The sequence below is a fragment of the Sander vitreus genome, chromosome 2 (assembly GCF_031162955.1).
Source record: "Sander vitreus isolate 19-12246 chromosome 2, sanVit1, whole genome shotgun sequence".
Classification (NCBI taxonomy): domain Eukaryota; kingdom Metazoa; phylum Chordata; class Actinopteri; order Perciformes; family Percidae; genus Sander; species Sander vitreus.
The window spans coordinates 4,268,950-4,295,528 of record NC_135856.1 but is presented as its reverse complement, the minus strand read 5'-3'; the positions used below and the strand labels follow the sequence as shown (position 1 = coordinate 4,295,528).

The following is a 26,579-nucleotide window of genomic DNA, read 5'->3' as shown; positions in this document are numbered from 1 at the left end:
TAGAATGTTAAACAAATGTATAAATCTTTATCAAAACTAAGAAATATCGCAGAAATACCTTAAAATTACATAATTTAAATAAACTGCTGTTTTCATACGGTTTTCTTTGGTAAATTCACAAGATTATCCAATCCATCCACAATAACTCCCTGTTAAAGTACAGATTTCTGGATATAAAACACACAAAAATCACGTAAAATGACTTTCAAATACCCTCCTTTAGGCGTTTATTTTATGATTATCCAATCTATTTACGCTAAATTCCTGTTTAATACTGTTGTTTTACTGTACAAAAAAGAGAAGATAATGGGATAATACCTTCCAGAAACGTTGTAATAATAGTCATTACTTTATATAAACAATATTTGAGAGTATTTACAAGCAACTCTCCAATATATCTACATACCTTTACCATTAATGTACGTTGTTTACTTTAAATAAACATTCATTTATAGTTATAAAAGACAACTCTCCAATATATTTACATACATTTACCATTAATATGAGGTTTACTTTATATAAACATTGTTTTAGTTATAAAAAGCAAATATCCAATATATCTACATACTTTTACCATTATTGTATGGGTGTTCACTTTATATAAACATTATTTGACAGTAATAACAAGCAACTATCCAATATATATACATACTTTTACTATTAATATATGAGTTTACTTTATATAAACATTGTTTTATAGTAATTTAAAAGCAACTCTCCAATATATACATGCCTTTACTATTAATATATGAGGTTACTTTATATAAACATTGTTTTATAGTAATTTAAAAGCAACTATCTGGTATATCCACAGACTTTTCCTCATTGAAGTAGGGGGTTTACTTTATATAAACATTTTTTGACAGTAATAACAAGCAACTCTCCATTATATGCACATGTTTATTTTATATAAACTTTATTTGACAGTAATAACAAGCAACACCAATATATCTACAGACTTTTAGTGCATGGGATTTACTTCATAAACATTATTTGACAGTAATTACTATTACTATCCAATATATGTTCACAACTTCCTCATTAGTAAATGGGGTTTTGAATGTACAAAAACCAAAAGGGCTATGTAAAAGTGCATTTGCATCAACTACTTTTACACCCAATAAATATATACATTTTTCTGCTGACATTTTACAGCATTGTCCAATCCATTCACTGCAGATCCCTATTTGAGATGTATGAAATTTTAAGATGTATCATAACCAGAAAGTATCATAAAATGACCATTTACTGCTTGTTTTACAAAGAAATGCACTATTTAAACAGTGCTATCCTTAAAGTGCATGTACGAATAAACGTATGGGAGCAAAAACTGTCTGGTACATTGCATTATAGCAAAAGGGGAACTATGGGCAATTTCGGAATTCATACGTGTGTTCAAAATGTCAGTGAACATCTCTCTCCAAAATCCAAAAACTCAAATTTGTGATGTCATCTGATATAATGTCTGGAGCTTTTCCAAAAACAATGAATTGAGAAAGAATTTATAGATGACACTGAGAACACCCAGGGGGATATTCGGAGGTAACGGGTAGAGTTTCTGTTTCAGAAATGAAACGCTAACATAGAATAAACCTCATTTGGGTTTTTTTATATTCTACAAAATTAGTTTCACATTCATTGTCTATGAAGCAGCTTAGTAACCTGATGACATCATAGTTTGAGTCTTACATTTCTGGTTTGTGGCTTTGCGGGAGAGTAGCTCTTAATCAAAAATATCAGAGGTGAGATTAAAGACCGTTGCACACCAGGGACGATTATTTCGCATGTCTATATATTTTTTCGAACTGTTGTTTTTGTCACAAGTAGTGTTTACTTATGAGGATCACCAAACAACAACACGGAGGCTGCTGTCCCAACTACAGACTGTACGTCAGCAAACTTTATTACTCCTTTCAACCTTTACAAAGGCAGCACATGCCGGAAACATTCTTTCCGTTTTTACCTTTCACAATAAGCCCGAGACATATGCTACACTGTTTTGCAGAGGGAATTCAATTGAGTATTAACTGTATACTCAATTAGAGTTGGAGAAAATCTTAATAAATAGCTTACAGTAGCTTAGTGTTACAGCTTTTCCTGGGACATATCCAGAGCTAACCCCCGTCCCTCCACACAGCAGACAGGACACATTTTGGTGCTTTTGAGGAGCTGCTGCATTTATTTGTTCTCAAACTGCAGAATCTAGCTGCTGTACAATCACTTCATATCTTCACCACTAAACGTTAACTCTCCTCTGCTCCGACTGCTCTCTCTTTCTCGTCCGCCCACACCACATCTTCCGTCACTTTCTCTCTCTCTTCAGCATCTGTCCTACTGACATGGTAGATGCGCTGGCGCGAATATCCAAAACTTTTATTGAAAACTGTCGCAAATTTGCATCGCTGCCGGTGTGAATAGTTTTGAAAATTTTGAAATATTCACAGGCGATTATTTTGCATATTGGCGTCGTTTATTTGTCACGCCCCCGGTGTGTAACTGTCTTAAGTCACACATGTGTAAGTCACAAGTCTTAACCTTCACCACTTGAACAAGTCCCCAGTCACTGTGTTTAGACTCAAGTAAGGCTGTACCAACAAAAAGGGGCGTAACCTCTCGGTTGTTTTTTTTTTGTTTACAAGCACAGACCAGGTAAAGCAGCCGTTAACGTTAATGCAGGGGCCCGTTTCAGGAAGGAGGTTTAACAAACTCTGAGTCTAACCCTGATATCTGAGTTGATTTACCCTGAGATGGAAAACTCTGAGTTTTCGGTTTCAGGCAGCATGAATGGAGCCATGATACTACAATTTACCATGGTAACAACCACAAACAAACTGGTGGGCGGAAATACTCATGCGCATATACAGCAAGTTTGAACATGTATTTAGTTAAAAAAGCAACACAGCGGCTGCTGCAAAAGAGAGAATTTGTGTGGGAGAAAATTGCTGCTAGAGTAAATGTGTTAGTTCCAATATAGTGTATATCATATTTAATCACAAGTATAATATTACTGGTGAAATGGTATTGAACCTATAATCTATAAAAATCCTAAGCCTACTAATCCCATTCTGAGGCTGCAGCACCATCATTAACATAATTATAATTCATAAGATTTTATTCCAAAGGGTTTACATCATTCAGCTGCAATACTGTGGAACTCTTTTTTAATGGCTCTTACTGGTTTGTGTCCAGGGAACACTACAAAAACGTTTAAAAAAATGTTTCAGAGTGAGTCACACTGCTTTGCTACAGAGCTACAAATATGCTCCGCATCACCAATGTTGTAATGAAAACTGCCGTTTGCAAAAAAATCTAATGTGACACAAAGAATGTGCTGGGATGTAGAGCATGTCCACAATGGGTGACGTTAGTGATATGAGGACGGATAAGGTTAGGTAGGCTACATAACTGATAGAAGAAAAATGATACCGCTCAAATAGGAAGTTATCTAAAAATTAAAATGTCAGGGTTTCAATATTATCTCCAGACGTATGTTTAACTCCCTGCGAAGTAATACAGCTTCTTCATCAACGGGATCGTCGACAAAAGGAAATGCCATGTTCGAGAAAAAAACGTTTCATAGTCTGCCTAACATGGTTAATAAACCAACCCTGTTTTTTTTATTCATGCAGATAACAAACTGCGCTAAAATGAGCCTGATTAAGACTGATAAATGAATGATGAAATGGAAGAGTGCTGTGTCAGAGGTAGGAGACTGAAAGAAGAAAACCTGCTCCCGACCAGGTTAGGTTCACAGAGTCCGAGGTTAAGTTACCGCTCTTTCTGAAACGGAAAACCCAGAATTACCCTCATTTCAGGGTTAGCAAACTCAGTTTTCACTAAACCTGCTTTCAGAAATGGACCCCAGATGTCATTCGGTACCTCCTTCAGCTGTATGTGGGTTTGTGAACTCCTTTGCTGCCTCCTTCTTAGCCTCTGCTGGGCTCCCTCTTGCTCTGGGCTATCCTTTTCTCAGCTATCTGATGCACGAGTCTTCAACTTCACCCAGGTTATTCAGACCGTAAAGCAGGTTCTCAGGCTGGCTGTGGGAGAGCTGTCTGGTCTGTTGATCCTTGTCAAACTGAACACAGAATGAGAGACATGACATGGGTGAGAAAGATGTGGTAAGGTACAGATGATAACGTGTGATACTGCATGGTGAACATCTATTTACTTTAGCTATCTTTATCTCCTTGATCTTCTTATCTTGGTATCCTCCTTTCTTCCATCTTGCCTAAACAGGGATTAAAGAATTAGGGTGAGATTTGAAAATTACTGTAACAGTACTATACATAGATTTATTTGTGGAGGCTTCCCAGCATTGACCACCAGGTTTTTATTTATTTAGATTTACAGCAAAATTGAAACTTAAAATACATATTTAATTACAGACTGAGTGCAATTGTCTGGAGGGAGAACACTTATAAATAGAGCAGGTAGCCTATATCTTATTTCTGAGTTTGTTCAATTCCCTGTCCATTTATTTTCATGTGAAAAGCGAGAATGGAAATATTCTCTCTGGAAAGACAGAATGATAATGTTAAGTTGGACACACTGAATCATGAGTGAAAATAACGATCACGTTCAAATTAAGATGTTGTGGTCCACAAAGCAGACTCTCCGTTTAATGTCATGTTGTAACTTGTTACACTTGTAAATCTTAAATGAAGCAGGGGTAAATTGTTAATTACAACGTGTGGTTCACTGTTCATAAAGTAGAACCAACTTAAAGTTAGTCAGCTGAGATAGCCTATTGAAAATTGAGGCATAACCTGGTAACGTTAAACGCCGGTTTACCGGTTATAAACAGTGATGTTAACTACCTAGCGTTGGGAGCAATGGAGCGTTATAAAGTTTCCTCTATTACTAGTATTAGTACCCAGCTAATCAAGCTGACCTGCTAAACTGTCTACTACTAACCTTACGTTACTTAGCAAGTTAACGTTACTAAGTTAACTGCCACCTGTCTTTGTCAGGTACGTGTTTGCACGAGGAAATAGGAACTTAAGTTAAACATGGAATGTTGACGTTACTAAATTAACGTTAGCGTTGTCACTGCCGATGTTAGCCGAGTCAGACCAGCTCTGGTCGAGTGCAGATGTGAGTTGCGCATGCTCAGATTGAAACAGTTTACTGCGTAACGTGTCTTACTGAAATTTGTGAAATCCATAAAATAATAAACGTTTCTCTTTACATAAAATAACAGAAGATGGTAATCATTTCAAAAACGTTTTAGCTATCTATGATTGTTAGACTGCTAACGTTAGCTCAAACGCCATTCAAGTGACAGCCTTTGTTGTGTTTGATTGCTAACTTGTAGCTGGCAGTCATTTCGAAAAACTGCATGTAAATAAAAAGAAAAGTATTACTTTACCTTAAGTGAAAGCTGAATGTGAATCATCGTGGAAAAGTCAAAGTGACTAGTGCATTACGTTATTATCCACACTGTCTCTGCATCGAGATGAGTTTGACATTAGCACGGCCCCCCCATGAAGTCAAACAATATCATTGGTCAAGATCGTCTCTGCCCGGCATGATTTATCCAATGATTGTGCAACATTCAATTATTTGAATCTGCGCGCACTTTCTTGATATCTGAAGCACATAGACTAAAGAGACAATTTCTGTTTGCATTTCTGTTTTTTCAACCATTTTAAGGTCTTACATCACTTCACACCCAGATTATCAATGTTCACGTTGATGCTAGAAGCCTTGGTTGAACTGTTGAGCCCTAGCATCCCTTCCCAGTCTTTCACACATTGCATGTATTGCTAAATTAAAAAAAATATATATAGCACACCAATGTAAAGCTTTATTCATACAGTGTCCTCCCTGTCGTTATTCATCGTATATTACCTCAGCCCACGAAAAACTATTTGTTCCCTTTGACCTGTAGAAATTGGAGAGAGGCAAAATGATTTGAGGGAGCAGTAGACTGCACAATGACCTTGCATTTTGTTGAACACTGTGACTCACTTTGGGTCTTAATAATAAGAAACAAATGTTTTAACAACAATTTTAACTTCATAAGGAAAAGAACATGTATGCTACATATTTGAAGTACACCAAATACATAAAAAAGAGGTCTGTCCCGCATGCATATTAGTTTCTGACTGTGGGGAATTGGGAAAAACAGTAAAAAACCCAAATTTCTGAATTGCTTATTTTGCCTAAAACAGTTTGGAGCTTGTATTGGAAGACTCCAACGTTTTTAAAGTGGATTAACAGCCTTTTATGAAAGGCCTACTCCTTCAGTTTTGAAATGAAATCATAGATAATTTCTCAAATAAGCATAATGTTGCAGATGTCCATACTGTTTGTCGGTAGGTATGACTTTCATAGGAGGGGACACACTTTAAATGGGTAGCCGCACACAATTCAAGATTCCTTTATTGTTACATTAAATTACAGGTATAGGACCATATCAAGCAACATCTGACATTACACATATGGCTCTGTTGTGGCATATATCAACGCAGGGTTGAATTAAACTGTATGAGGGTTGGAACTAGCGGAACAAGTTAGGTTAGGTGGTGTGCAAGTTAGGCAAGCAGGTACATATTTGAGGTACTGGTGTGCATTAATATTGATTTTCCACCCCTTATAAAAGTGTAGCATAGCTGTGGCACAGGCAATCCATTTAACATATTAATGTTACACCTAAATGAAACACACATTGCCCAATATGTGCATCAATGCCTGTGTAACCATTGCGTCAATGGAAATGGTAGTGTAATTTCAGAGGCAGGGGTGGTCAGCTCACCGAGGTCTTGTTGAGGCATTTAAGGTACCGGACATGCATGAATATTCATTCTACCCCACATAAGAGGGAAGCTCATGCTCTGAGCTGTTTGCATGACATAGACAGGAACAAACATCAAAAGCCAGAGTGGACACAGTATAAGACATCACCGCAGACATCAGCAAAGTAAGCAGTCAATGGAAAAAGATGTTGGGCCATGAATCTGAAATAGGCCCATGGCCTCCATGGAAGTGAAATGAGGCAAGAACATCAGATGCCCCCTAAAATATTAGAATGGTGAAGATGTAGGCTGCCTGGCTCTCTGTGTACTGTATTGTCATCCTGTAGGCCTATAGGGTTGTGGGCCTATGTGATGTGAACTGTGGGTGCACGATTCTTTTGTTAAGTAATTCGCCAGACCAAAATATGATTATATAGTGATGAGCATATCACAGACTTGGACTAAAATAGACATCATGTACATCCAAGGCTTGTAGTTTAGGTTGACTTCTTGTCTCTTATGCATTCGTTTATTTTTACAAAGACAGATCTAAATACAGCATCTTTGTCCGCATTGGCCCCAGTGGTGATTTGGTGCAGTACAGCTTTTTAAGCTTGTGTGCTGCCAAGTTGTTTTACTGTTTGTATTACCATAAATATGCTTGCAAAATATTACAGTAGTGTAGTTTCTAATATAATTACATTGATCCAACTATAATTGAGAACAATTGCTTGTGGGTTTTTGCTGTGGAGTTGTTGAGGACATGCAGTGAGGGTTCATGTCAGCCTCATTCAATGCATTAAACGGGTATGGCTGGTCCTACCTGTCTCAGTACCTCTGTTAACCCCTCTTCAAATAACTGCAAAGCTAAATACAAGTCCTACTCTATTGCTAGAATTTACTTGCATTAAGAGATACTGGACATGATGATGTTTGACAGCGATTAAATTGAATAAGCTAAAATGGACCCTACATTATACCAATATTTACCCTCTGAAGAGTCTCTGATGCATATATTGGATAGTTAATTGTAAACATTGTCAAATGTTTTTACAAAGTAAACATACAGTACATTAATGGGATAAGTCTGTAGATATATTGAATAGTTGCTTTTAATCACTATAAAGTATTGTTTGTATAAAGTAAACCTGTTATATTAATGATTAAAGTACAATATTAGTTTCTTTTTAACACTATACAATATTGTTTATATAAAGTAAACCCTTATACATTTACAGGGAAAGGCCTGCACATATTGAAGAGTTGATTGGAATTACTGATAAATGTTTATATAAAGTAATGACTATAAAATAATGGTTCTGCAAGTTATCACATTTTTTGTACAGTAGAAAACCAATATTAAACAGGAATTTACTGTAAATTGATTGGATAATCATGTAAAATAAATGCCTAAAGCTTTTAAGATACGGAAAAAATCCGTAAAGTTATACAGTGAATTCCAGTGAAATAACTTTTTTTTTCAACGCTTTTTCAACGTTTTGACGCTTTAAAAAAAAGTTTTTGTGACTATTGCCCACATCTTTTTGTTACATGTTTTCTGATGTTTTTGGCGCTTCTTTCGGTGTTTTTGTGGCTTTGTTCGACCTTTTTCGCCGTTTCTTTTTTTTTAATGATGGCTAAGGAACTTCTTTGCTGACTTTTTTAGGAAATTGTCAACCAAACTGTAATTGAGAAGACTTTATAAGACCGGCAGTAATACAGTCAAAGATATTTGACTTTTCTCCTAAATAAAAGCATGTCTAAAAGCATTTCAGTAAACTCATTACTACATACATGTCTGGCCCTTGATGTGATTCTTTTTTTCCAGTGTGGCCTTTAGTGAAATTGAGTTTGACACCCCTGGTTTATGTAGAGTATCCTGCACCAGATATATATATATAGATATATATATATATATATATATATATATATATATATATATATATATATATAGCATGTTTACAGTAAGATGAATGTATTAAACAGGTATTAAACATAGGTCTTGTTTTATATTGCATGTGTAGAAGAATCGATTGTAAAGTAAGTTTGTTTTTTCTTTGAAGGAGTGGCATCTTGTATAGAGGTGGGAGGTAGATGATCCTCTGGACACAGTTCATCAGGACCTCGCAGTAAGTGCCAGTCCAACAGTCACTGATCTAGCATGGGTTTCTCTTCCTCATGTCTACAATTGTTTTAAGTTGCATAATTGATTTTGCAGGCAGTTTCTTGTTTCACCTCTTTTTATTTTTAAACTTTTACTTTTCCTTTCTTTAAATTTTAGTTTCTCATAACTCCACCTAAACCTTCCCAAACTGCATCTCCTCTGGTCAAGTGAAAATAATAAGTAAAATGTATGTTTACACTGGCTAAATTGGACCTCCTGTGTCCTCCTTCAGGCTACGGCTACACTACCACGTTTTGGTTTAAAAACTAACTAACTGAACGCTGCTTCCTCCATGTTTAGTTATGTTTAGCATTGTTCCTCTTTGGCTCCAAAAACAAATACCTCAGTTTTGTCTTCATTTAATTTAAGAAAGTTTAGTCATATCCAATCGTTGAATTATTCAATGCCCTTACTGAGTGTTTGCATTGGACCATAGTCCCCTGGTGATATGGTTATGTAAATTTGTGTGTCGTCTGCATAACTACGGTAACTTATTTTGTTGTTTTCCATAATCTGAGCCAGTGGAAGCATGTGGGTATTACACAGAAGAGGCCCCAAAATGGAGCCCCCATTTTGGTTTGAAAACTCCGGGGTTGCGTTTTAGTCTGGACGGACACAAACAGAGACCTTTTGGAAACGATGAAATCAGTCTTATCGGTTAGGTAGTTTATATACCTTTCAGTAACAGTTTGGCCTTGTCGCTGGCCCAAGCAAATAAATCCCATGTCCTACTTTTTACCATTGTTGTTCTTTCTCAAAAGTTTTTTTCTGTATTTTCAATTTATACATTAATGATTTTCAACCACAGACAGTGTTGGGAAGGATACTTTCAAAATGCATTCCGTTACAGAATACAGAATACATGCCCAAAAATTTAATTTGTAACGTATTCCGTTACGTTACTCAATCTGAGTAACGTATTCTGAATACTTGGATTACTTCCACATTGAATTGTTTTTTATAAGTAGGAATGCGGCCATCACATACAGCTTACTAAACAGGCCTATTCTGGTGTGTTCTTCTGGTCCAACTGGCTGAATGTGTACCTGAACAAGCAGATTTTTAGATAGATTGTTGTATTTGTAGTCCTGAACTGCATACTACAAAAATCTAATCGCAGTCTAAGCTACCACGAGCTAATTTTAGCTAACGTTAGCTAGCATGTCAAACGGGGCCAGTCAGTCTTTCAACGGCTCTGGAGCTAGTAAATCAGCACGTAGGAGAATGTAAAGTCGCACGTCAACTATGAAATAGCAAGGTGACGAGTAAAACTACAGCAGACGACTACCCTTGGCTAATTAAAAAAAAAAAACTTACTTTAAGATGCTTCTTCAGGTTGGAGGTGGAGTAATCTGGACGCTGAAAGGAGGTCGATTGCTGGTAAGCAGAGGTTGCACTGCAGTGCACAGTTATATTTTGTTTTCCCCGTTCTTTTTTTAATGTGAAATGCTGTTTGAATTTCCAAGATAGAAACACATTCCTGCCCTGGCTCTGTTGTTCCGGCTCCATCTCTACCTCTATCAGTGATCACGCAAATAGCTCATTTTTTCGTTTTTATATTGGGGCTTCTGGGAAATGCATGGAGTTGCCTTAATTTATTCAGAGTGAATAAACTCGTGAAACAGAAGTATCGTCATGTAATCCATTGATTTCAACAATGTAACTGTATTCTAAATATCAACTATTTCAATTGTAACTGTAACGGAATACAGTTACTCATAATTTGTATTCTGAATACGTAACGCCGGTACATGTATTCCGTTACTCCCCAACACTGACCACAGAGTAACATCTGACAATCTGCTTCCTGTTAACACCAGCATGCACATGCCCAGTCTATACTTGTTAATATGGACGCTGATTAGTTTGGCTGCTGGAGCTAAAAATGAAAATGTAGTAGGGTAGATTTAGCCTTAGCCACTTTACCAGTCTTTACATGTGGTGTCAGTATGTTGATGTGCACAGATGTCTGCCACAGTGTCTAATGATACTACCACTAGGAGTGGTAGACAACGTGACATTTTTAAATCCTGCACTTTGGTGCTTTGGGGTAGACATGTTTATAATGTAATACATGTTTTAAAGGTGTAATGAGTTCATGTTTTTTAATAAATATCCTTAAAATGTCAGCAAAGCTGTAGGCCCGTCTCCTCTAAACAGAGAAGGGGAGGCGACCTTTTCAGTGAAGCCACATGGCAACAACTGTAGATCAAATGGTCAATAAACCCAAAGCCTGCTACGTCTTTTGAATTCACACTGTTTTTTTGTTTTTTTCCCACATCTGAGTTTCACCAAATCGCCTCATGAGTTTCTTTCTCTGTGTCTTCAGTCATTTTATTTTTAAATGGACTTGTGTGAATGAAAATAGCTGCGAGGGTTCTTGTACAGTAAGAATCGGGTGTATCACTGTATCAAAGGACTGGCTGTTAAAAATAGCCTGACTGCTGCCCACAAGTGTTGAGCCAAGGAGGACAGGCTGTCTCGAGAAACCTAAAAAGGTCTCATAAGGCTTTCAGTGTTGGGATTTGCCAGCAAATTGTGTCAAAAATGTCTTTGTTGTTCTTGGCTATATGCATATTTGTGAAATCTAAAGGTGAGGGGCCTCTTTATTAATCTTGTTAGAAAAGGAAATCAGTCTTCATGCCACCAATGAGAGAACTGGCAGTGTGCCATTCAAACATTGATTTAAGGACTTCCAAAATGAGTTTTTGTTGTGTGGAAACAGCATATCATTTTAGAAATTCAGCCCGCGTAAGCATTTTACAGACATTTAAAATCTTCTTTTAACCTTTCACTAAACGTCTCTGTAAAAAAAACTTTAAATTTAATAAATGCAGGAGGGGAAACATACCTCTAAATAATTCAATAAAATTGCCGGTACGGATGCACACTCTTCATCTCCAAAGTGCAGAATGAGAACAAAATTTGGGGGTAAATGCTATATATAGTCTTAAGTGCGTCCATACATGGGGTGGAAGGGGAACAGCATTCCCTGGGTGAGAGGGTAATATTTTTGTTACCATCAGCAAGTGCTTCCCAAGCGGCATCAGGCTGGTCTTCCACCGCTTTGCGCTGTTTTAATCTCTCTGGGTAAGTCACTTTTCCTGATATTTGCTCATTAGGCTAATTAGGAGAAATAACTTTTGCCAAGTTCAGAGTAGTAGGAGAAGTTATCGAGTGTGGAATGAATGAAATGTGTTGCTATAATGAATGGTTGTAGTTAATCTGTCTCCTGTGTGGGGAAGCAGCAGCAGTCTGTTGTAATCTCCCTGAGCAGTACTTCCTTACATACCAGGGCATTAAGAGGTTGCTGACCCTCTTGTCCCAAGTTATATAAGCTTAAAAAAACTCAGGTAAAATGTGCCTATGTTGAAAGAATTGATTATCCAGAATGGAAACATAATTAGCCAAACGTTTGTATTTGACAGCTGGTCTAGTTTGTTAGTCTTGTTCCATTTAAAAAAGCCTGTAGAGCTATTAATCTAATTTTCTGCATGGTGGTTTTAATTAAATAGAGAGGGGGCTGTGCACTGCTGGTAATTACTCCATTTCTTCATTTCTCCAATCATGGAATAGGCAGACTGCTGCAAGCTATTCATAGCTGAGCTGTGTGAGATTGTAAGGTGAAACATTTGAAGTGCTGATCTCTGGTGTATGTTGGAACTGTCCTGATTCCTCTTAAATATTGGACTTTGACATGTGTGCCTCTGAGATAAAGATGTTCTTATGATATTTATGTATTCTCTGAATTTCTTTGTTTTAGCACTGGTAATTTATCATGTATAATATGACTACATAAATTAATCTTGAGAAAAGCAAAGAGAGATTGTACTACTGAGGTGTACATTTAAAAGATGACAGCACATGTAGCAAAAAACAAATGAATCACAGAGACTTCATAATGGCTGCAGTAAAAATAATGTTAAAGGGACAGACTTGTCCCTTGTTTGCTTTCATGGCTAACACATGTTTGGTCTCCCCCTCCCCCTGGTGCTCGTGGCCATGTCTCCTTGAAGTGTTCCAGTCATGCCTTCCAAAGTCACACCTTGGTATAAGAAGAAGCGTGTGAGCCAAGTTAAAACTGATTACGCTTATGACCACACTAAATGTGTGTGTGCCAAGCAGCAAACGGCAGTAAGGTATGAAGGTTGAATTCACCTGCTACTTTTGACTGCTTCGTCAGGTAGAGCAACAGATATGCCTAGAGCCGCAGCTGACAGGCGGTCTTCATATTCCTGCTGCATATGCGTCTGCTTCCTAGGTGGCCATCCATTTGCCCTCAGATGTCAGATAGAGACGGAGCGCATCCTCGTCAATTCTGACTGCTGGCAAACATTTCAATTTAAAGAACCCATAACTTACACAATAAAAACTGAGCTTTTATGAAGACAAAAGTGGCAATACACATTATTAAGTGGGAGACAGAGTTATATTTGGATTCATATGAGAAGTATTTGTCCTTCGTGGCAGCTTTATTTTTAGTTTTCAAAGATTACATTTTTTATGGGACAGTTGACAGAGAGAGGAAATATGATGCGAAACAAAGACTCCCAGCTGGAATTGAACTGGCATGTTATGTGGCATGCACTTTAACTATTTGGCTACCAAGGTGGCAGCTTTTATTGACTGTAAATCTCAAATGTTGTAAAAGCAGACTTTGTGGTGTTATGTTTTTGTGTTTCTGGATGCAAAAACAGGTCATAGACCATACATTGACCATACATTATTTCATGACTCAAACTTAAGGCACCAATGTTACAAGATTTTTTAGAGAGAGTGAGACTGCATAGTGACCGAGTTTGTGAACTTTTTTTTATAAAGCACATTTAAAAACGACAGATTACCTAAGCGCTGTACAATGAAAGATAACAAAAAAAAGAACACAGTAAAAGCACAGAGACCATAACAAAAACACAGTAAAGAATGAGAGGCTGATCCAGTTTTGAACATGTTACTTGGACCTAATGTTACATAACTTAGTAGTATTCATTGGGAATTCATATTTATCCCTCTGTGTGATGCTTTTTGTTCCTCTGCCGAACGTTGATTTAGTTTGAGATAAAAGATGACACATGTTCAATCTAAAGCACTAGGAAGGTACCTGAAAATATTGCATATCCAATGTCAAAGGTGCATAGCTTGAAGATGCAGACCTGCAAAAACCAAACAAGTGAAAACACGGAAGAACTCTGGCACATCTCAAAAAATCACCAGTGAGTCTTTTCCCTGTGGGGTCCAGAAGCTCTGGAACTACATCACGTGACAGGGCTACAGATAATGCTACTGCTAATGATGCTCTTCAGCTTTTGGCTGGTTTTATTACTCAGGTCATAAGACATGTCTGTATTTTACTAGATTGCTGTAGAACACTTTTTGAAAGCATTGTTCCCTACCTGGCTCTTAGTCCAGCTCTGCTATACAACATTAACATGCATAACTTGATACTTAAGTTGAAGGCTGCGCTAGCTTTGTTGTCACTAGTGATGAAGGCAGAACATAAGAGTGCCTCAAACGTCCACTTCAAGCCAAGTTCAGCCCCTGCCTTATGTCAGAGGCTGCATGCCACTCCCCTGAACCTGACCTACATCTGAGGCCAGTGGTCAGGGCTGTAGGTACTGATATCAGGTTTCTGACCAGGTTTATCATGAAGTTTCCCATGAGAGACATTTGAAAAGAAAAACATGGAGGGCTAAGTGTTAGTTTTTATACAGAATATGTCAATTTTCTGTCAATTTCACCAACTTAATTTATCCTTTAAAAAGAGTCTTTGTCCATGTCCCCAATGTTCATTGGTCAAATTCACTTCATGTGTATCAGACACTAATCACTATCAATCTTTTCACAATAGATTTGAAAGTGTACAGTGAATGAGGACGTGGCAGCGAAGCAAATATTACTTTGTGGTTGCTATTCTGAGCAAACGTTGCTATTTGTTTAAGATGGCCAAGATGTATTTGTGTTTCATCTTTGTAAATCAAATATGTTGATATAATAAGAATGGATTCATCAAGATACTGTATAGATAGTCCAGATTGCATTATATTGGCAATGCAAAGGAGATAAATGGGTCACCAACAATGGGTACAGGAGGAGGAATAGTGTAAAAGTTTAAGATGGATTGGCAACATATTCTGTTCATCTATATTAAAGACAAAACATATTACAGAGAAGGAGACCTTCATTTGTGAAAATTTGGCACCAATTTTTACTAATTACTAAAACTTAAGAAAAACCTCAGGTGGAGCTTGGGACATTTCAGCGCAGCAACCTGCTTCTGCAAAACTAAAACCCAAAAGTCCATTATGGTGTAATATTCTTTCAATGCCTGTTTTATAACGATGGACATCTTCCCGACAGGACATCAAGCTCTAAATCGGTGAGCCAAGTGCAGGCCCAGGCCACAGTGGCTATGGCAGAACCAGCTTATACAATACCTGCGTTCCGGCAGAGGTGAGTTCCCATTGGCTGCTGTCATATGTCAGGCTATTTTAGATGTAAGGTTATACTGAACTACAGTCTCTACTAGCTGACTCCAGTCAAGACAGCACATTTCCTCAGTGTTACTAGCACATTTTTCAGTGATTCTTACTTTTTTATTTAACCTTTATTTAACCAGGCAAGTCATTAAGAACATTCTTATTTACAACGGCGGCCTGGCAAAAGCCAAAGCCTCCTGAGGGAGGAGACTCTGTCTCTCTGTTTGTCTGTCTTTCAATTTTTTCGAATCGACAACAGTTCACCTGATCAGCTTCACACTTGGCGTGTGTATCGCGCAAGTTCTTGAGATCCACAGGACACATTCGTTAGTAGTTAGTTATGTACACACTGTGTAGTGTATTGAGAGGGCAACTCTATTAACTCTTACACTGTAGAACAGCATGCTGGGTACCACTTGCTCTCCATACTAGTATTTATAAATCCCAAGAGGTTGAATCTAATTTGCAGGTGAACTGTATTCTTCCAATTTCCAGTTTACTTACTACTTTATTTTTAATTGTGAGATCAAAACTGCCATGATTAGGTCAAAGGGATCGAAATGAATTATTTTAGTGCCCATGAAAAGCACACAAATAATAAGTAAAAAGTTTCAATGTTTCAGAAGTTATTTTCTATGATGTCTGTATAAAATAAAATGAAAAATCGAATGGTAAAACTTTACTTGCATGTCACTGTCATGACACATGAACCCTAACCATAACTTGTCATGACAAAAACCAAATGACACTTACTAAAAGAAGTGTTATGTCATAAACGTTTATGACTTGTTTATAATGTTTACGACCCTTTCATGACAGTGTCATGTCACTCTTATGTAGATACCTTCAAGTAAAGTGTAACCAATCTAACTCGTGATTGACATCTTCTGTAGTCACACTGAAATTATTAAATATATGTATATAGCTGGTTCCTAGATTAGTAGTGGATCAGTTTAAGTTGTGTGTTGTTACTGTAGGACTGCTGATGAGGGGACTGAGGAGTACCAGCGGGTGAGCACGAAAGTTGGGAAAGGACTGACTGTTATTCAGGAGGAGCTCCACAGGATGAGGATGACCACCAAGGCCCAAGTGGACAGTATTGCTATTCAGAGAGAGGTAAGCAGCTTGGAGTGAAATGACACACATCAAATCTCGTAAATTTCATATCACCCATATGCGTATGACACTCAACTGTACAGTTATGTTTTACAGACCACCTTGTCTTGTTGAAACATTGCACTGACCAGATTATGATTGGATATGTCATAATGGTCTCCAGTTCCATAGGCACAATATTGAGTTAACTGTATTGGCTGCTAATTCATACCAACATAAGTCTAAAGCTCTTTTCTCTCTTTCAACCTGTTGCTGCTAGAATTTTCAGTAAATAGAACTCATCACGCACCGCCTCTTAATGTGTCGTAGAATAGAAATTGAGTTACAGTATGATGAATCCCTAGATTCTGCAGCTTTATAGCAGGAGACGTAGATCTTTGACATGCTTGTACTGAAGGATACGGACCTCTCAGGTCATCGTGAAATGGTTGCTTGCTGTTTTTAATATGTGAATAAAAGGGTGGGAAACTCCTAAGCACCTCACGATTCGATTCAGAGGGCTGCAATGCGATTGCATCTTGACGCATCAAAAATGTTGATATCTATACATGATTTGTTTTTTCTCACTGTGTGACTAGCTACTACGTAGCGTATTTGTAATGATCCATAATTAACCTTAACCCATTCTCACCAAGAAGTAGCCTAGCTTAGAACGTAAACATGACGCACATGTTTGCGTCCGTTAGATGTCACCGGCAAATTTGTTCAGCCCAATGTTAAGAGAGTGTCTCTTTCAATAGCGCTGGTTCAGCCGCAAGTAACGTACAGCCCATACTTGTTACAGGCAATCACAATTTCGAGAATTGGGTTTTTAATTTCTGAGGATTTTTTTTTCTGCATCGAGACATACTCTTTCAAGAGAGAATTGCGTTGCATCTAAGAATCGATTCTTTCCCCCACCCCTTATAGTTAGTTATTTCCTGTGTTTGTAGAACAAACTGCCAGTGGATCTGAGATGCACCCACACCTTGACCACCTTCAAAAGCAGGCCTATAACGTTTTTGTTTTCCAATTGCCTTTTAAATTATATAATTTGTATCTCTATTTGTTTTTACTGCATGTTTGTGTTTCCTTTATTCTGTTAAAAGCTGCAATCCATATTTTTTTGCATAGTCTATACATAGCAATGCTGATCAAGCATGTAACGTCCCGTTTATTGAGTTGATTAAGCTCATTATTGGTATGTAGTGGAAATATAATTAACTGATCAGCTGCCATGAACTCTAATATATCATATAGCATTATATATGTCCATTTTTTATCATATATTTATATTCTGTATTAACAGTATATTAATTAAAAACATTATGGAGTACTGGGATATCCCCACTCTGTATGGATGGTGCTTATATAAATGAATGTGTTTTGCCCTGCCTCATCTTGCTGTAAGAATGCAGACGGATGATGCTGAAGTTAAAAGTTGTTGTTGACTGCAGGACTAACTTCTGCCTGCTAACCTCACCTCTTTAATCCTTCTGGTCCGGGCAGATTCCAGATCTGTTGATGATGGTGATGTCAGCAGGGAAATGTTGATGATGACAACATGTTAGCATAGAAGGGTTATTATAATGATGTCTTCTTCACTGTGCTATATACACGCACTCTCTTCAGGTTAGGAACATGATGTACAAGAAGACGGATGTGTTGGAGGACATCCCAAAGTTGCCGGACTTCCTGGTTGCCCTGCGGCCCCACACCGTGTGGGAGAAGACTCCCGTCAAACTGTTCTGCACTGTGCAGGGCAACCCAAGGCCCATTGTCAAATGGTCAGAATATTCACATCTCACGGCAGTGGTTCTTAGATTTGACTTCATTTATGTCAGAATAAGCAAAGGCACATTTAAAGTATGTGTGTGTTACATGAAGTGGTAACACTTAGTTTATAAGAGCTGATGTTACTTTTATCAATTATTCAAATAACGGAACAATTTACATATAGAAGACGAGCTACAAAACACACCAAACACTGTTCCAAATTAACTTAATTAGTTACCGTATGTTTTACTGTTAATGATTGTTCTTGTGTTTTCTTTATCAGGTTTATACCTAATTGTGGTAGACTTGTATCTAGTTTAGTTGTTTTATATTATGCTGGGATGAAATACAGCATGGATGCTTTGATCTCCCCCGAAAAAGGCATTCCTTAATCCCTTTAATCTTTAATGTTCAGCATACCCTCCCAGTATAGCCATCACTTGTCAGATGGACAATCAGTGAGTCATGTATCCCCACGCACATGCTTATTTTACCAAACGTGAGAGCGTGTAGGTGTGAACAGCACTCACTGACTGCTGGCTGTTTGCAGGTATAAAGGCGGAGTGCCGGTCGACCCACTGACCGCTCCAGGAAAGTACAAGATTGAAAACAAGTATGGAGTCCACAGTTTGATCATTAGCAGGTACGGCACAAACACAACTCTGCAGAGAATACTCTGAATTTTCTTCAAAAAACACACTTTGATTTGAAGAGGCAAGGATGTACCTGCCAAATGTTTTTTATATTTTGCACCAAACAACCCATCACCCTATAATCACCCATCCCAGTACAGTCAGTATTATAACCCACACTCATAATCACCTTTCTTGATTAAGTGTTTTTATGCAACTTTTTAAAACTTGCTTTAAAGGTGCTTTACACAATCAAGTTTAAAAAAAGAAGAATAAAGTTACATTTTAAAAACTGTTAAAAAGACACAGGTAAGCACAATAGAAAAGTATACAGTTGAATTAAAAAAAGTTAAAATAAAAGACACAGATATGAAGAATAAATAGCATAAAAGAAAAAAGTTTCAAAAGGCTAAATAATTGTGAAATTGTAGTGCAGATCTAACAAAGTGCAACTTCAATTAAAAAGGCCAGCTGCACTAAAAACTGGACTTTCCCAAGTTTTACTGTAAAAAAGCACCCATTTTTACTGCCTACCACACACTGCAAGAAATATGATAGTGTCATACACTTGCAATAAATCATATTAACACAGGAAGAGACTCATTCCTACACTGTCTGTACCTCTTGATGCCATTTGGAGATACAAGTGCATCAACACACAACCTTGTCTTGTGCAGTTTTACAGCACACAAAATGTATGGATCCTTTAAATTTGTAAATTGTAAAACAACCTGTGGTGATGGAAAGCAAAGCAGCAGAAGGGGCTTAGAGTTAACTATTGCAAGATATAATTGTCTCCTTTTTGAATCTTTAGTGCTTTACCTAGACTTTCAGTGTCACAACTTAAAAGACGGGTGGCTCGAGAGGGAGGACTGTTAGATTGAGCGGAACGGCCCGGCCTGCTGGCCTGTATGTCATCTTCAAGACTCCTCAGCTGTTCATGTATAAGTGCTGACCTTTGCGTCATTCGAGCCATGAATTCCTCCCACTGCGCGCTCTCTCTCTCTCTCTCTCTCTCTCTCTCTCTCTCTCTCTCTCTTTCTCTCTCTTTCTCTCTCTCTCTGAGGCATTGAATATCTCCGGTCGTCAGTCAATACATTGTCAGCGAGGAGACCTTATGTCCCTGACTTTGTAAAAATGAAGGGTTTTCTCATTCAGTGAAAAGCTCTATTAGAAGCAGAGCACAGTCTCTTATGTCCCCACAGCTGAGAAAATGGATCATCTTTTAAAATAGTCCAGTTCAGGGTGGAGGTCACATTTCTTCCTTCTATTCTCACCCGCCCAGCAGACTCCTGCCACGGTACACCTTCTTTTCAGCACTCTCCCAACATGTGAGGTCATTTTTTAAAAGATGGTCATGGTACATGGTCTCATGTGCCGTAGGAAAGCATTGACTTGGAGAGTTTACAGCTGCCCTTGTACTAATGTTTGACAAAACTTTAAGACGGGCCTGTTGTTGCCTCTCTTGCTTAAACCCTTTTTGTCTGTCAAGTAAAATATGGATATGCCACCCATTATTATGGCAAAATATTCTTTCTTTGTGGATGGGAGGGACATGTTCTAAATCATCAAAATCGTATTTTCACCCTCCAATTTTTACAGTGACATCATAGGTTAGAGCTTTTTTCCCCCTTTGGTTTCACCTCTCAGGACACATTACTGCCTGTCTTACCTCTGATTAGTGTTGTGACTCTTGGGTCTATATGTAGCCTGAGAGGGTACAGGACTAAACAAAATTCTTTAATCTACATTATGATTCACAGGAAACAATGTGTAATTATAATATATGACAGACATGGCAGTAAAAGACGGTGCTCCCTTTAGTAAAGATGCAAACTTTACAAATGATGTATTTACGGTCTCTGTCGATGTTAATAAGATGGGCTGATTTGGAGGAAGGAACAACTAAAATCTAATTAACACTACAAGTTCATTGGAATTAACTAATTACAACAAATTGAACAGTGTGTCCATTTTACTACATAATTAGTATCAAATAACAAAGTTTTTTCAAGGAACCTTCAGATGAATTTACAGTTATATTACAGAAATTACAGAAACTTATGGGACCTGTAAAATAAAGTGTAACCTATATTTCAATGTTATCCCCTTCTATTTCCCCTTACGTAGCATTTAAGTCCAAGAAATTATTATATTCTGTCCAACATCATCATGTATATATTTTGCATTGGCTTGATCGTTCCATCAAATGTAAACATTATTCATGTCAGTTTGGAAAAATTGGCCTTTGCCAGACTAGAGTTTCTATTAACATCTGATATATTAATTTGAATTGAAAATTAAATATCTCAAGTAAGAAAATGCTATTTGAAGTTTACAAAAATATGATGTAAACCACATCAGTAAGTTTATTGAATGCACATAAAGACAACATTCAAATCATTGTATTGTAATACTGAACATATAAATATAGACTATTTATTGAATATGGCAAAGCTATGGATAAGCATTTATACAGTTGTTTAAATCACGTTATGACATCCTTCCTTGCTGTCTGGTCTTGTAGGTGTGCTGTGAGTGATACTGCCGAGTACAGCGCTGTGGCCACCAACATTCATGGCACGACTACCAGCAAGGCTACAGTTACTGTAAAGAGTGAGTTCATTTTCTTACCCTGTCTCTGTCATTATTATCGTTATCATATTGTACCATTATTTAGCTCATGTTCCTCTCTGTAATCATAATTTCCTTTCCCTTCACAGGAGCAGCAGGATCCGGGGAGCCCTGCCAGCTTGGTTTAGGTGAGGGGGGAGAGAGGGGGCAGAGGCTGAAGAGCTAGCTGGAGGGGGGGTCTTTTTAATTTTTTGTTGGAATCAGGCCCAGACACAACCAGTTCAACCACATGGGATCAGTTGGCTACAAATAGCAGAGCATGTGAGAGGCCTGATAAGCAGTGGAAACTATTGTTAGAAGCTGTTGTCCTTGTCCAGACGCAGACAAGAAACCTCACACTAAGTAGTTCAGCCCCTGATGATCTAGTTAAACATTCAGATACTTTTACTAAATGTGTTTGTGGTTCAGAAATTAATTCATGTTTAAATTAAGCAAATCATTTCCTCCACCATTATTATACAATGATTCTGTCTGCCCCAAGTCCACAATGTCTTGACCTGTTGTTTAGAACATGTTGAAACACATTCAATAGACTTTTGGGAGTCCATATTTTTTTTTTAATTGGACGAGCTGTTATGCTAGCCTGGTCCTACCAGACTCTCATACATTTCATTTGTACAGAGAGTCTGGCCACTCTCCATTGACAAGTGTTAAAGGGATGGTTCAGAATTTTGGACATAGGACCTAATTTCCAAGTTAGCCAGTGTGTTATTTATCAGTGGAGACCGTTTTCAACACTTTCCATCCAGTCCTTCCAGTTGCAGAGTTCGCTGGTGCTAGGCTAGCGCAAGTCAACAGTATCTGCTAGCCTGCCACTAAAAACAGTCTTGCCCACTCCACAGTACCTCCGAGGCAAATAAATTATAACGCCAGACTATCGATGTCAATGTCTGTTGATAGAATTATGTTAGAAATAAAACTACCTAGGCTACTGAGAAAGCCGGTTTCCATGACAATCACACACGTTTATTTACCTTGCAATTTGCATGTAAACTGTCCGAGCTTACATTACTTTTCTGTCAGCAATTACCTAAAGTTAGCGATTAGCCCAACCAGGTATCTACCAAGAGTGTAGCTATACCGGTAGCTAACGTTGTCACTTTCCACAATGCATTGAACTGTAACGTTATCTCCACTAACGTTGTCAGTCTCAATCTATCAGTAGCCGCTAGGCTAACGTTACGAAAGGGGCTAGCTTTATTAGCTAGAGTAGCCTACCACAAGTTATTACCTGTTCATCAGTAGCTGTTGGTGCATCTGGAAAGACGGATGGAACCACATTCGTTGTGTGAAATGATCACTACACATTTGAGTAGAGTCTCCGCCTTGATGTCCAAGCCAGCAGCAAGAAGAGACAGTTGGTTTCTTTCTGGATCTCCCAATGGAAATTTGTGGAAACTTTGTGGTGCCCATCTGTTTGGTTTATTTTTACAATTTCTAAATGCATACTGAATCACCATGTTGCCTAGTCCTTAATTTCCAATCCAATGCTTCAATACCAATGTACTAGGCTACTACTAGGTGTCCCAACTGTAGTGCGCTTCTCTGTTTACTTTTTGGCACAGTACTACTAACCGCAGCAAAGTAAAATTCTGCCGCTGCTGAGAAACTAGTCCCTCAAAATGTAATGCGATCATTGAGATGCAAGGGTAGTTTTATTTCTAACATTATTCTATCAACAGACATTGACATCGATAGTCTGGCGTTATAATTGATTTGCCTCGGAGGTACTGTGGAGTGGGCAAGACTGTTTTTAGTGGCAGGCTAGCAGATACTGTTGACTTGCGCTAGCCTAGCACCAGCGAACTCTGCAACTGGAAGGACTGGATGGAAAGTGTTTTCGGACTCCACTGATAAATAACACACTGGCTAACTTGGAAATGAGGTCCTATGTCCAAAATTCTGATCCACCCCTTTACCTTCCTTGAAGGCGGGTACTCTGTTGAAGTTTAAAACTATTGGATCTGCACAGAGCCACTCTGGATCTGCCATAACCAATCGCTAACGTTTGGTCGTGACGTCGGCTTAGCATCGCTAGCGTTAGCCTTAGCATCGCTAGCGTTAGCCTTAGCCAACTCCTTCACCACTAACGGAGCGAGCTGGAAAATAAAACTGTTCCCGAACTCCGTGGGGAGGAGGGCCACAACATCATGGCCACCAACACAACTCAGCAAAGATTGTTCTTGCTCGGGCTTTAACATCTGGATATTCGGCAGCGTTTCCACAACGGACTGAGTTGCTTCGCTCGCATCTTTCTCTGCCACCATTACGGAACTACAACCCAAATTAGCGCACAACCTCAACATCCACCTCTAAGCCACTCCCTCTGTTCGCTGATTGGACCGGTAAAGATTTGACTGGAGGAAACCCAGACGGAGTACTGAAGGAAAATTAAAATTGAGCGGAAGTACGTAGGAGGGCGGAGCCAGGCTACCGTTATATTGCTCTCTTTTAGCAAATCGGCAACATTTTTTAAATGCCGGAACAGGGTGACAAGACACATTGATGCTTTCATTTTCCTGAAATTATGACATTGTTGAGGTTTAAGTGACAGGTGAGCGGGAACAAACACTGTCAAATGTAAAGAAACCAAAGAATCCAGGACACTTTTGATCACTTAAACTTACTTTATTGATACTTTCTTCTCCTCAACCTCACCTACACTAAGTAAAATAAAAAACGTTATTTTTTAGAATTTAAAAAATGTATTTTCCTGATGAAGTTTTTAGGATTTGACCGTACTATATTCTTTGGCTTCCTTCTTTTATGTTCTTAAAAAGTGCAACATCCACTGTCGCACAATGTTGCACATGATATACTGACTATAAAGCAAATGTTGACATTTGTGGCATTCGAGGCCGAACGATGAACCGGGGCTATTCTCTTAACTATTGCCTTTAAAATAGGCCATTCTCAATGAATATGTTATGCAGTGTTAATGGTTGTTAACAGTGATGTTTCACTTCTTGCCCAGTGCCCCATCTGACTGAGATCTATCCCAGTAAGCTGGAGGTCAGCATGCTCGATCGGTTCTCCGTGAGCTTTGGTGTGGAGGGCGGCTCCATCAGTCTGGTGTGTACCCTGGTGGTCGTCCCCGACCTCCCCAACCTCCCCCCCCTCGCCCAGTGGTACAGAGACGGTAAGACATTCATTCTCTCGTGAGTGTGAACAAATGTTGTTCCTTCGTGTTTTTATCATGCTTAAATGACGATAAAATGAATCCGAATCGTCCAGGAATAGAGGTGATGTCTTGCTCAAAGACACATCAGCATTTTTATTTATCTTCTTTTAATTTGATTTAGTTCAACTCAGTTTTCCTTTATTCTAGCTTATCCTAGTTATTTATATTTATTTGTATATTTGTGTTCTACGTATCTATTTATTTATTTATATTATATTTCTCCGTAGCTTCCTCAGAGTCAAACGGGTTGTGTGTTAACTGTGTATCTCGGTCACTTCTTACTATGTCTTTCATCCTGTCTGCTGTCAGATAAACTGCTGAAACCAAGCAAGCTGGTGGAGATGTCGGTGGGTGGAGGTGCGGCCCGTCTGACACTGCCTCACCTGGCCAAGGACGACGAGGGCCTCTACACCCTCCGCATCTTCACAAAGGACGGCACCACCGAACATAGCGCCTACCTGTTTGTTTCAGGTAGGATTCATCTCTCTGCATCATGTAGCTTTTTAACAGTTATAAAGCATCATCAAATTGGGTCAAAGTTTCTTGGAAATCTGCTTCTTTTCTTTTTTTTTCCAATTCATTGAATTCCAATTTGGATCAAACAACTAAACATTTATATATCTTTCAGTAACCAATTAAAACAATGAATGATTAATACATACACGTCAGCACTAACCTCTCTTTGCTGCTGCTATCTATATGTCCTGCTTGTTTGTAATATTATTCTAACAACTGTGTGTCCTTTTCCAATCTTTAAACAGCATGACCTGTTTTTGTTTTTGCTCAGATGTATTTTAGGAAGCCTTTTGTGACACCTTGATTAGGGACTACTGGTGAAAAAAAACCTCTTTCCTAATTCCAGCAATTTTTTTACCATGTGATTTTTTATTAATTTCCACTATCCCTTTTCAAATAAACTAATCTATTGCACAAATGAAGAGTTAAAGATTAAGTGGCTTAAATGAGCATTGATCCACCCATGGAGGAATTTAAACATTATCTCAAGAAAATCTGATGAAAATGAATTGGTTAATGAGGAAATGCTGAAACACCAAACCTGGAACCAAACCTGTAGAAAAAGAAAGCTGAAAATGAGCTTTTAGAGATATCTGTGGCATTAAAAGTGTTACCTCTGTTAAATAAACACTATATAAAACACAGTATAAAATAAATATCAGGAGTAAACTGATTCCAATTTTAAAATTGTGGTTATCAGGTTGTTTCCTTTTTGGTTCACAAAAGAAACTGCTTTAAATCAATTCTTAATAATACAGCCACTATTTAGCACCAGAGACTGTGACAGACTTCAGCATGTCTGAGCTCTCTTATATTTTAAAGAACTAAACTCGATGGTCTGGTTTGAAAGATGATGTATGATGACATGGTCTGTTTGTTGGCGAACAGTTGGAGGAATAACTGGATGGATGGATTAGTAGTCAAGGTTTTAGGACTCAAGCCAAATCTCAAACCTTTACAAATGTCAAATCAGTTATAAACAGCATTAAACAGACTCAGTTAAAGTTCACTCAGTTCTCACCAAACCTGATCTCAGGATGAGTCAAACCCTCGCTGTGCCAGACCTTCCTCCACAGCCCTGCGGAGGAGGCTCTGGCGAGTCCACACAGCATTCCGGGATGGGAGAAAAACGTGCTCTGGTTTATTGGCATATCTTTAAACCAATCACAGTCGTCTTGGGTGGTGCTAAGCACCGGGAAAAGCCACGTTGCCGCTGCAAAATAGCCTCGGGAAGGAACTTGTTTTGGTGGAACGTGTACGTTCAAAAGTTGTTTTAGTCGTACAACAGAAAACTCAGATTGGACAGATAGTCTAGCTAGCTGTCTGGATTCACCCTGCAGAGATCTGAGAAAAGGTTAACCGTAG

General features: G+C 38.3%; 1 protein-coding gene across 1 annotated transcript in view; it reads left to right on the top strand.

Annotated features, from left to right (window-relative positions):
- The first annotated feature begins 8,802 nt into the window (after positions 1-8,802).
- myom2a (myomesin 2a) overlaps positions 8,803-26,579 on the top strand; it is a 41,515-nt gene continuing 23,738 nt past the window's right edge. The window contains exons 1-9 of the mRNA XM_078273811.1: positions 8,803-8,869; positions 15,262-15,354; positions 16,358-16,496; positions 18,108-18,262; positions 18,802-18,894; positions 21,411-21,499; positions 21,607-21,645; positions 24,492-24,656; positions 25,008-25,169. Of these exons, the coding sequence (XP_078129937.1) occupies positions 8,835-8,869; positions 15,262-15,354; positions 16,358-16,496; positions 18,108-18,262; positions 18,802-18,894; positions 21,411-21,499; positions 21,607-21,645; positions 24,492-24,656; positions 25,008-25,169 (970 nt within the window). The 5' untranslated portion in view covers positions 8,803-8,834. The remainder of the gene's footprint in view (positions 8,870-15,261; positions 15,355-16,357; positions 16,497-18,107; positions 18,263-18,801; positions 18,895-21,410; positions 21,500-21,606; positions 21,646-24,491; positions 24,657-25,007; positions 25,170-26,579) is intronic.